The following is a 12,878-nucleotide window of genomic DNA, read 5'->3' as shown; positions in this document are numbered from 1 at the left end:
AAATTATGTGTATGAGCATATATAAGAATAAAATGTAATGTTAATTTTTAAGTATTTTTATTTTAAATAACTTAGTCATGTCATTAGCCGATGCCTAAGAGCTAAGAATTTAAATGTGTTAATTATAAGTCTAAAATCTGGATTAAGTTTGTTAATGAGCAAACTAGGCCCAAAGAGTGAAGGGGGTAATTTAAAAAAACGTATATTTCAGTTTATATAAACTACCTTGTAAATTTTTTGTTGGATTAATGTTTTTCAATTAAGAAATTTAGTAGTACCATATGTGGGTTGGGGGCTAAGTGAGGGGTCAGGTGCAAAATTAAGATTGTTATAATTAGTGCTGGATATTTATACCTACAGATGGGGAACTATAATCTCCTGGGGCTCTGGAGCATTTCAAAGGTGCAGGGGAAAGTTTTTCACACAAATTTTTCAGTTATAATTAACAGAAAGCTGTTATGCCTCAGATTGAGCACTGGAATCATGGTGTGCTGAATATTCTTGATAAGGTTACTGTAATCTTCACTTATCAATTTTGTGATAGCATAAACCAATTAATAATAGCCAGATTTAAAACAGAGGAGATAGCTGGGGTTTTGGTTAACATTAACAAAATTCATGTCTGCTTTCATTTATGCTGCTAAAATATATATTATATTTACAACATATGCATATGCACAATATCTCCGACATTACACATTATCTCCCAGGTCTTCTGTTGTACACAACATTGTTCACCTCACTGGCTAACATGTACGTTTCAACATGTAGTTACTAATATTATTTATCAGTCCTGGAAGATTGTTATGTATTAAAATAGATAAGGTTTTGAATTATACAGATGTAAAAATATACTTTGAAACAAATATTCAATCTTATTTTCCTCTTAATAATACTAATTTAAAGGTACCCAAAAGTTGGAACCTACCTTTCAAAGAGGATAGCATGAGCTTATTTTGTTTTAATTTTTGTTTGTTGTAATTTCAATATATTGATTAAGAGCACTGAGTTAATTAATAGAACAGCATGAGCTTATTTTGTTTTAATTTTTGTTTGTTGTAATTTCAATATATTGATTAAGAGCACTGAGTTAATTAATAGAACTATGATTCATTCAACTATGATGATTCATTCGCTTCTTGGTTCAAAGGGTATCTTTTACTTTCATAATCACAATAATTTAAAATTTACTTTTTGTGAAAACCAGCTGAATAGAAAATATTTTATTGTTTCACAAGGTTTTGTAGGCATTTATTAAAAATCCTGTTGTTTTTATCCACCAAGTTTAATAGAAAATAATCACATAAGATACTTCCTACCACTTCCTTGTGGAGTGATAACAAATTGTCTGGTTTTCCTGTCTTCCAGGAAAGTGTGCTCAAGACCTGTGACTGAGTTATCTCAAACCAAATACCAACAGCATGGCTGAGTTATGTATGTTGCTAGATATCCTGCTACACAAAGGCTATAGGTATTAATAGAAGTATATGTATGTAAATGAAACAGGATTTTTCTTCATCATTGCCATCATTCAGTGATGGAAAACTATTGGCCTCTGGTCAGTCGTAGGTGGTTGGTCGGTGAATGCAGACCTATTGTGACCTGTATTCTGTAGTTTGGTTTTAATATTTAGTGTTATGTTTTGATTTTTATTAAGTACATGTTTTCGAGTTAGTGAAGTTTACATACAACATGGTATTTGTGATTCCTGACTAATGTGTGTCACAACCTTCTGTGTATGATTTGTTTATTTTAAACTAGTTTGCAATTATGTGTTAGGTTAGTTATTTACCTAAAGAAGAGCTAAAAATGCAGATCTCGAAATGTAGTGTTTCTAATTTTTGTATCACTGAACGATGGCAAATGTCCGGTAAAATCCTGTTTCCTTCACAATCTTTCAATTGTTAAAAACAAACTTTTCAACAAAGTATATACAGGTAACCCATGTAACATAAGTAACTTATCCTGTAATACCCAATAAATAAATGTCTAATTTAAACCCATTTATCCATCAACATAATATACTTCCTGAATAAAGTTGTAATCTATCTTTTAAGTTGAATTATTTTCCTTGCTGCTTAGGTCTGAAATAAATATTTCAGTCGACTGGTTGAATGTTAAACATGTAATTTCAAATGATGTCATCACCTTTGTTTTTAAATTCACACATAGAGACAGGATGTTGCGTTTTTTCCCATGTTTGAAATCCAGTTGACCATGAGAGAGGCAGTGGAGCTGTTGCATAACCCAAAAACTAAGTGGCAAGCGGTGTTATATGTCCGGTTACTGTCACATCCTGCGAGCGACCATTCTGTTGTAACTTATAGTAGCAGTGGACAGAGAGAGTTAACCTTAACCTTCTTCCTGGAACAACAAAGCTGTAGTATTATAGCAAGTCCATGGCCCTCACTGCAGCCATGACTTCTAGCACAGAGGTCACTGGAGCTGCCGCAACCTTTGCTTATTTATATGCTGTTTAAGGACACTTCAAATTATACTAATTGCTTGTTTTACTAAACATAAGTTCAAGTTTGTGTCATTATTTATCTCTCTCTGTTGGCTTATTTTCTTTTGTATGTTAATCATTTTAAGACAAATGTCTAGGATAAATATAAGAACACAAATATAACTTAAAGTTAATTTCTATTGATACAATCAAAAGAAATAATTATTTGTAATATTTTAGTTTAATTTTTGTCTGTTCAAATATAACGCATTTGTAAACAGTAGAAAAGGTTGCTACAAAATATAATAGCCTACTTATAACACATTAAACAACAAAATTACATTACACCCAGTATTTAAAGTATATTTGATTAAAAGAATTTCAAGCCACATAAATTATAAACTGCAATTAATTGCTGTTGTTCTTCTTGTTGAGTATTACTTGAATGTAAAGAGAAACAAAATTAATATTTTTTATCTAACAGATAAGTATAACAAGATTAGTGAAACAAGTGCAGGTTAATAAAATAAAAATGCTTAAAGAAGGCATAACTGAGTTATGAAATTATGTACAAATCACTGAGCCACAAGTCTGCTCAACAGTGAGTGACCTTTATTGATTTGGCTAATCAATTATGTCATTGGTCCTCAACAAAAACAGAAAGTGTCATAAAAAATTTAACACTGTTTGTTGTTATCTTGTTGACTGTTGTTCCTTTGGCTTACTTATCAAGCAGTTATAACTTTTATTACTACGATTTTTTCTGCAAGCAGCAGAAAAATACTGAAATTACTAGGTGTGCAAGGTTTTATTTAACTAGTGACATTATTGTAGAGTCGTAATTGCTTACATGATGAATAATAAATTAATTATTCACTTGCCCACAATCTCAGAAATTCTCGTCAACTATAATTCAATATATTCAACTATAATACCAATAAATAAAAATATGCCAATTACAAAAACATGTTGAGTCCATTTGATTTCAATGTGTAGGAATTTTGCACCAAAATATGAAGGAAACCTGTCATGACTTGATTCCATATATTTTATTATTGTTAGAAACATTGAGTTGCTATTGTATAAACACCAGTACCTCTACTACAATGTACTAGATAGTTGGCTCCCCAGAACTTTTGATAAAATGGCATTCTTGCTTGCAGTAACTGGTGGCTGTAATAGAGTGTATTGTTGAACCAGCTGTAATGGTATACTGTACATACTGCTGCAATAGGTGCTCTTTGTGTAAGCCTTAGTTAGTTAACTTTTAATCCCATAAAGTAATGTATTAATTGCACAAATGTTAGTATTTAGATGTTAGCCTTACTCATGGGTTAACTCACATTTTGTTTATAAATTTGGTATGTAAAGAGCGTGGCATGGTCCAAAAAACTTGACATTTCGAGGAAACTCTGATATTATATATAGCAATTATATAAGTAAACCATTTTTGGTAATTTTTAATTGGTTATCTTTTTAATCAAAATATAATTTTCAGGATTAGTACTCGTATTAAACTTTGTCAGATATTACACTAACTTATTTCTAAACATTAAAATGAAGGCCCTATAGATTGGCTTTTATGACTGGATGGGACTTTAATGCTATTTGAGGAACTGTCAAAACTGATCTTTTTGTAGTATAAAACTACTGCGATTTTTATTCTTTTGCAGCCATAACATTTCTTATAGTAAAATTCAGTCAACTGAAATAATCATTTAACTTACTACATATTTCAAATACCTTTCACTTCCTAAATCTTGTTTTAGAAAAAAATGTTTCCTGTTGTTGGTTCTGTTACTGACTAAATAAGAAATTATTAATATTATCTATAATTATTATCTTATTTGTGGATTGTTTTAGATCAAATTTTGCAGTATTGTAACTAAATGAATTAATGTCTTATAATATTTCTCTCTTGTCTCCCATGATAATAGTTTAATATCTTTTCTGTCTGGATGTAAAAAAGAATTGTGGTGGTAAGTTTTATTTCATTCAAGAAAAAAAATATATGTCTTCAAATAAAATAGAAGAATTTGTATAAAAGTATTTTGTACCTATATTTTGTCAAAATTATACATTTTCAAGAGTGGATAAGGCGTATAAATTCTGAAAAAATTAAAAAACACAAATCTTAATGTTAATAAAACTAATTTTGATTGACAAAGTATAAATAATCTTGCATTGTACAAGGAATATTAATTACTAAAATAATTGTGTATGTTAATTGTCTAATTTAATAAAATTTAAATTATTAAGTACCATAGGAAATAAGGATACCCTTCATAACATGTAAGTTTTACATTGGGTAAGAAGTGGGAAGTTATTTGTTTTTATTCGTTAAAAAAAACTATTTAATTTGTATAAATAAACAATAACAAATATTAATCCACAAAAATTTGGTTCAGGTTTTATGTTGTAATAGTGCTGAACTCCTTTTATTGTTACAAAAGAAGAGGATCTTAGTGTTACATGAGACAGTTTTTTTTTGCCAATATTAAGAGAATTCGAAATATATAATAAAGGTTACCATGTCATAAAAATGAAGTGGAAACGTAATTAACTTCATAAATTTGTATAAGACAAGAAAACACGTGTTGTTTAAATGATTTTTTATATAACTAATTTCAATTTATTAAAATTCTTGTAGTTGTGATACAAGAGCACCTAAACTGACTGCTATTCCTAATACAGGCATTAACAATGACGGTGTGTTACACTATTAATTAAATGCAAGGATACATTTTTTAAATAATAGCTTACAAATGTTGCATTCATATGTTAGATAAATCTTCTGTATCTCTCTTCTTTTATTGTGTTATCAGTTTCTAATTCAGTATTTTAATTATAATTTTTAAGAACATTGTCCAAAATGTAATTTATATTGAGCAGAGTTGAATGAATCTGATGATTATGAAAATGATTGATGAAGTGTTGTTGGATTCTTCTTTGGGAGTATCTTCCTTCCATACCTATTTTGGTGTTTGGTCCATGAGCTGGTGCTCCTTTGTCTGTGAAGTGACAATGGACACAATTAGTTATGGATTAGTCAAGGCAAGACAACCTGTCTCATCCTGCAATGTCTTTAACAATGACACCTTAACTACATGTTTACTATTCAAATACAGTAGTACTGTACAATGATTTAACTGTATTCCACTTATTACAATTAAATCAATAAATTACCATTTTTGTACACAAAAAAACAAGAGTTTTGGAATCTACATCTATTAATCCTCCATTCAACCTTATTTTTGTGTATTGTGTGTGTTGTTCTTTGCATGAAAATTATATCAAATAGACTACCATACCTGTATTGTAGTCTACAAGGAGCTGTATTATAGCCACGATTATTCTGCTTTTTATAGCCTTAAATATTTATATATTTCCACTTCTCTACCTAAAAAATCTAAGTGGTAATTAAACCTTGATGGCATCCAAAAGTTAGCAGTATTTCATTTTATTCAATTACAGTAAATAATTGGTATCTTTTTTCAGGAAAATGTTATTTTTTCTTATTTAAGTAAACCGTTAATTGTTGAACTCCAATCAATTTATTAATTACATAGAATGCAAAATAATCCTTGTAATCAAATTATTTTTGTTTGATTGACTGAATTAATCAATTTAAAATAAAATGACTATAGTGTTTTTGATTCATTCATGGAATGCCATTCATTTATACCTGGATTAGTGTTAGCCCAGTAAATAAAGTTGTATTTATTATAGTACGAGAGGTTATGGCAAATAAACTGTTGTTTAATACACTATATTTGATCCAGTAATTTTAAATTTACTTAATTTGACATAACAAACTTGTTATACATCCGAAATTAATAAAAGTAATAATATTGCTGGCAAATATTGTGTAAGATTTTTTATTGCAATGCTAAATGTGCTCGTCCACAACTAATGCCTTGTAGCCAGGTGTGCTCCTACTCCTACATGGCCCAACATTAGTCAGTCTGCTTTTACCCCCACTTATTGATTCATGGGCTCTCTACACTTTTTACACTCTTCTGGTTATGGATAATTTACCTGTTACTAGATTTTACACAGTAAAGTCGTTACTTAGCTCTTAGAGTAATTATTATTTTTGTATGTTGACCGTATTAGTTACTTAATTTTAATTGTCTACTATTTATAGTTGGAGCTAAACACATTTTGGGAGATTAACCTAACAGTTGTGGTCTGGATATCTCTTGAAAAGGAACCCATTGCAAAAAATATAAAACATAATTCTAAATTTTTTAGAAATATTTAGGTAGCATATTTATGATTAAATTGTTATTAATTTTGTATCCAGCTTCAGAACATTGTATAGCGAGTTCCAGGCTTACTTCTTGGGCTCTCTCTCCTAGTTAATTTTGTAAAAACTGGTTTGAAATATTCCACATGATTAATATAAATATATTTAGAATTACCTTTATGTCAAATTTAAGTATTGGAATAGAAATGTTATATATTTTGTATTATTTTTATTTTGGTTATATAAGTCTCACAAAATTTTGGAAAGGTCAGTAAGTTAAACAACGTTTTCCTGTTAAACGTTTTTAATTTACTTCCTCTTTGGCCATAATTTATTTTGATGATACTAATTTTTCTATGAATTTATTACTTTTATGGGACGATATGTTATATGAAGAATATCAATACGTTAAAAATTTATAAACAAACATATTGGACTATGTTATTATATAGTACTGTTGTGGATATTGATTTTCACATTCCAACAGCTGCCAATTAAAAATAGATGTGAACAGTTAGGGCTGTGGTGGGTGATGTCAGGCAGAAGTAACATGGGCCAGTCAGTAGGTTGGTTACCTCTGCCTGCCACCATGACATAGCATACAAATGACTGACTCATCACTATACAGTTAGTTGTCCGTCACCCGTATGCTATGGCTCACATTGATTTCCTTTTGGCTCCTCACTCTAGGTGGGTAGGGCTTGGCCTACTCTTGCCGACATACTTCCATGTGTCAGCAGACAAATTGTTATGGTAATGTAGTACAGTATGTAAAGGCATACTGTCATTGTTTGTCAGTTTTTATGCACAATCTGTAGTCAGTGTAAGCAATTTGTTTATCTAATAATGGAGTTAAATGAACTTAACTGAATTCATTTATCTTTTATAATTATTTTATATTTATACTACAGTGCTCGCGATGATATGTTTGCAAATTGTGATAGTCTGATGACAAAGCCGGCACAAATCAAATTAATCTAGGACACAGTTTTATTTTGATTATCTTACGTCCTAACATTGTAACAGTTTTCCCTACATGACTAAATTGTGTAAACCACAAGAGTTAGTCAAGTTTTAAAAATCTTCAATGTTTAGTTTTGAGAAACATATATCATAAAGTTTGCAGTTTTACTACTTAGTGATATAATGTAAATATTGCCTTGAATAATTACTTTTTTCAAGTTTCAGTAACAAGTATCTTTATTTTTTTAAATATTACATTCTCTGAAATGTGTGCTCATAAATCTGGTATTGAACAAGAATCTGGTTTGAATTAATATTACTGTAAAAAAATAGGGATGAGTTGTTATTATGGATTTTGATTGTTTTCAGTAAGACGGAATAATTCAATCACGCTTTCGTGGGTAAAGCGGTTTATATAATGGCCATTTCAAACAAATAAAATAATTGAATTCCTTACTTTAGTCAAGTTTGTAAAATATACCATTTCTTCAAAAGTCTAAAAATAGCTCTCATATTTGGATTTCTTTTTTCCAGTCACAATGATTTTGTAAGCCTGGTCAATATCTTATATTATTGCCAGGATTGTAGTGTAGAACCAGAGGTCTGTTCTAGTAGCGCCTCAAGGTTGCTCAGATATTCCTTTGTTATAAGCTGCTTTATCACAACCACACACAGCAATGTTTGATCCAGCATAAATAAGTTGTAAGTTGTGTGCTTATCATCAGCTCTGATGTCAACTACTTTGTAGTAGTAGTGATACAAGTATAACTAATCTACTCCAGTGATGTTCTTGTCCCTACACAAAACAACGGCTATTTTATTGTTGGGGATTTTTATGTTTTCCAATTTAAATTAATGTGTGTTCTGTATGTTTATTGTTAAGTTAAAACAAATAAAACAGAATTTTGTGGAATGTCTTTAATAAATGTATTATTTAGTAACAATATTTCAGTAACTTCCCACACTATATTGGGAGAAAAGGTGGAAGTAAAAATACCAAAAAACACAATGCAAATAGTGTAATAGAAATCTCTAAATATTTTTATTTGATTTTTTTTTAACAAATAAGTTAAAAGATGTGGGATTACTTCATATTTAGTGTGCCCAGATTACGATTAGGATTTCTTTCATGTTATGCATTGAGAATGGACTATTAGCATTATTTACAAAAAAGATTAGATTTACAGTATTATTTAGTCAGATGTGTAAAAAGTCTTTGGGGAATAGTATGTCGCTATTAGAAGATGAGACTTAATTTGTTTTTAAACGCTTTAATCATATCAATGTATGTTTAAATATAGTGGTAGAATATAAAACATTTTGCTTACCGTTTAGTTTTTTTTTTCTCTAAAATAATGTCTTGTTTTGAATGGGAAGAGCAAAATTAGCAGCTTGTTTTGCATGATATGTGGGCATTTCCATAAGATGGCCTGGCAATGACATACTATTTTCCTTATGTTTAGAAATAATAATAATGACCACATTAAAGTCTACATTATTGTGGATTGTTTAGTTTTAAATAATGAGAAGTAGTGCATTTATCAAAGAAGTTGCTATTTTACTAGGCAAAGTTATCTAAGAAGTCCTTTTCAACACTTAACGTATGAACCAACGGTTGAAAGATAACACTCTAACCACCTCCAATTGCCATGCAGATGGACAGCTTTCAGGGACCCAATCTTTCAGTGGACACTTTTCCAAGGAGCAGCCAGTTGACTTAGTTATCTTAGGAGTGACCATTGTGTCTCCTAGACTTTACTATAATCAGAGTTATGCTCTTGCTAAAGTTCTCAGTGTTTTATTTGGTAACACAAACTTCTTTGACAGTTCTGCAACAAGTGTAACATGCATATCATAGAGCAGAAATGAAAAATAACTCTATTAATTCATAAGAGAGACAGTCCGTGAGAATTGGTGGAAAATGCTAGTTACAAATATAAGTCATTGCGTATCATTTAATACGTGTCTGTGAGTCAAGAACAATAGCATGAAAATAAAATTGGGAAGGGTGTGACAAAACTCGTGACTAGAGTAATTTATTACTGAACGTGTAAAGAATAATTTAATTTTGTTCATAAGGTGAACTGAAATTTGAACTTACAACTTTTATTTAAGACAGCCAATGTTGCTAAAGTGTTCTGGCACACCTGGAAAAACGGTTTAAATGTTTTTAAGTCACTATGTATGTATGTATGTATAGTATGTATGTGTACACACACACACACACGTACTCAAATACATATATACATACAAATAGTTACACAAGTCCTGCACAGGTTTGATAATTCCTGAACTATTGCAGATAAAGCAATAAAACTTGGTACATCATTACTGCACCTACAAATCTACTTTTTAGGTAACTATTATTTTTTTGTTATATCAAGGGGATGGCCCGCAAGAAGTCAGAAGAAAATCTTAAATAAGAGCATAGGTCAAGTAGTCCATCAAATTAAAGGTCTCTATTAGTAGTGTACAATGTTTCAAATCTGACCGACCACAATAAGTTTAGTCTTTAAAAGTGGTTTAAAGTGTGAAACATTTACAATGAAGGTCCTGTTTTAGATGGTTTAATATTCTTGTCTTGGTCCAAGTTGTGAATGTTAAAAAATGAATACTGGACTTAAGAAATGTTTTTAAGGTAGTTAGAGACTCTAACATCCAATGGAGGATGGTCTATAAGGAGTTTTACAAATAAACTAACATAAGCATAGCTGAAGTAATTTCAAAACCCCAACAAAAACTTTCTATTATAATAACTGATACCAGGTTTTTCCCTTTATCACTGATCTTTGCTTATAATGTAGCTATATCTTGAGTGTGTGTATATTTGTATTTATTTGGGAATTCTTGAAAATATTTTTATTGTGTAAATATTTGTATCATTTGACAATGAAATTTTAAAATGGTGTTGTTTTCAAACTGCACAAAGGTTTATTCGAATATTTTGTATGGTTTGTTTTAAATATTTAAGTTAAATAACTATGTTGTAACTCAAACCAATTATATTTGCTGTTTTAAGAATCACAGGTGCTACACAAAGTGTGGTAGAACATTATCACACATATTGCGTTAGTACCAGTTCAGTGGAACACTGACCCATAGCTTTATTTAGTACGATTATACAAAGCTTTAGTAGGAACATTTTTAAACATCATCTATATATAAATTGAATTGTATGTGCCATTTTTCCTTATTTTATATAGAATGTCCAAATTTTAGGCCTGTTATTTTAGAATTATTTGTAAAGAAAATTAAAGTACTTCTTCCAAATTGTAATACCAGTCTTCTAATCTTCTTGCTCGTTCATTTATAGCCTCAGATGAAAAAGGCAATCTTTGAAATGAAATGAGGTGAAAGAAAAGTGATTCCCAGAGAGTAAACAAACTTGGGATGATTAATTGAATTTATTAAAGACCTCTGAAGTCATCAATACTGGTCTTGAATGAACATTATTTTTTAAGTGTTGTACTTTATCAAATAAAATTCAAACAATATTTATAGCACTGTTTATTTTAGTAATGGTGTTATAACAAAACTACATTTCTAAAAGATTGAAAATGTAAAAAAGAAAAATGAAATCATTGAGTAATTAAATATTTGGATATTGCAAGGTTACTTGCACATGTGTAAATGATAAATTGGCTTCTTTAGTTAATTTTAACTTTTGAAGATTAACGCAGAAACGCTCTGCAGAAAGACATGGTTTCAATCTCTCTTAACACATGCTCTTTGTATAGGTAATCAGTGATTAGTTATCTGAAAATTGTATTTTTGCTGGTTGCAGGAAAGCTCGGCGGAAAGACAAGGATGCTACCTCGCTCAACACTGATGAACCTAAACTCTACCTGGAGGAGACGGTGTTGGAGCGGAAACTCCCCGACATCGACCTGCGGGTGCTGGTCGACCTGCCGGCAGGCCTCGACTATAACGAGTGGCTCGCTTCACACAGTAAGTCAACTTAGTGGAATTTGTATAGGCAATAAAAACGGCTTGAACATCCCATGTGTTTCAGTTGACATAATGGGGTGACCTAAAATCTAGCCAGCTTTACCACTTGGAGTTACATTGTTCACATTCTGTCAAAACCACTAAACATTCTTAGATTTGGAAGGTAATTGTTGTGGTGATTGCTACTGATAATATTCATGTGTTGTAATTGCCAAACCTAAAATCTCTGAAAATGCATAATATCTCAAATAAATGAAATTATGTAAAAACTAACAATTATGTAAATTCTAACAACAGATTCCCATTCCCATTCACAAACCACGTTCAATTTTATAATCCATTAGTTTGAAAGACCACAAACATATTTTCAGTCATTTGTTAACTATTGCTCAAGGAAATCTGTTATATCTTTTAAGAAATTCTATTGCTTTATTAAAATATTCAATGTAACTATGATTATGTTAACAAATTAATTATAAATTAGATTTACTATGAGGGATGAGCCCAATTATATAAGAGAACAGGGGGAATATGGCCAGTAATACAGGTTGTTGGTCGATTGCCAGAACAGGTTAAACTTGTGCACTCTGTCTGCCATATTCTACTGTCAACATTTCGTACACCTGATTTCTGATGCTTATTCATGAATGGTAAACATTCTTGCAGTGTTAGTTGTTTTCAAAGCAGCAGTATAATGTTCTGTTATTTTTGGAGGGTATTTGTTCAGTTAGTCAAAAATTGGAAAATTCTTACTCCAAACTAGTCAGTTATAATAAATTTTACTAATAAATTATGATATAACATTTAATATCTGTATAAAACTAAAGCATTTAAAATATTTTACTTTACCGTGCTTATGATTTCCAACAAATATTGATTGGATTGTGTTGCTTTTCAAGTGTCATTAACACAATCTTTGAATCTAATTTATTTTACAACACGGTACCTGCAAAGTAATTATTATACCTTCATAGTACCTTATAATGTCTAAATAAAATAAACGGGTTTTAAATATTAAGTAATTTTTTCCTATAAAAGGTTTATGTAGTTTAGATAAACATGTTTGCCTTACACCAACTGTCTTAAATAAACAGTTTTAATTTGCAAATGCATAGTAAGCAAGGGCTTTGTGGCTCATTTGTCATTATACAAGATATATAGCCCAAGTTATTTAAAAAGAAATTATATATATGTATATTTTGTTTTTGTTGTTGATACTCAGCATTCTGCTATATTCCAAATAATAAAATGCATTTTGACTTTTGTTTTTGC

General features: G+C 30.2%; 1 protein-coding gene across 5 annotated transcripts in view; it reads left to right on the top strand.

The window, feature by feature from the left end:
* Positions 1-12,878, top strand: part of LOC124362340 (MOB kinase activator-like 2) — a 59,712-nt gene that overhangs the window by 29,417 nt on the left and 17,417 nt on the right. For all 5 annotated transcript variants that reach the window (XM_046816764.1, XM_046816763.1, XM_046816766.1 and 2 more), the window contains one exon: positions 11,443-11,606. In XM_046816764.1, coding sequence (XP_046672720.1) covers positions 11,443-11,606 — 164 coding nt within the window. The remainder of the gene's footprint in view (positions 1-11,442; positions 11,607-12,878) is intronic.

Source organism: Homalodisca vitripennis, chromosome 5 (assembly GCF_021130785.1).
Source record: "Homalodisca vitripennis isolate AUS2020 chromosome 5, UT_GWSS_2.1, whole genome shotgun sequence".
In the NCBI taxonomy this organism is placed as follows: Eukaryota; Metazoa; Arthropoda; class Insecta; order Hemiptera; family Cicadellidae; genus Homalodisca; species Homalodisca vitripennis.
The sequence above is the reverse complement of the archived record's forward strand: the minus strand, read 5'-3'. Positions and strand labels throughout refer to the sequence as shown.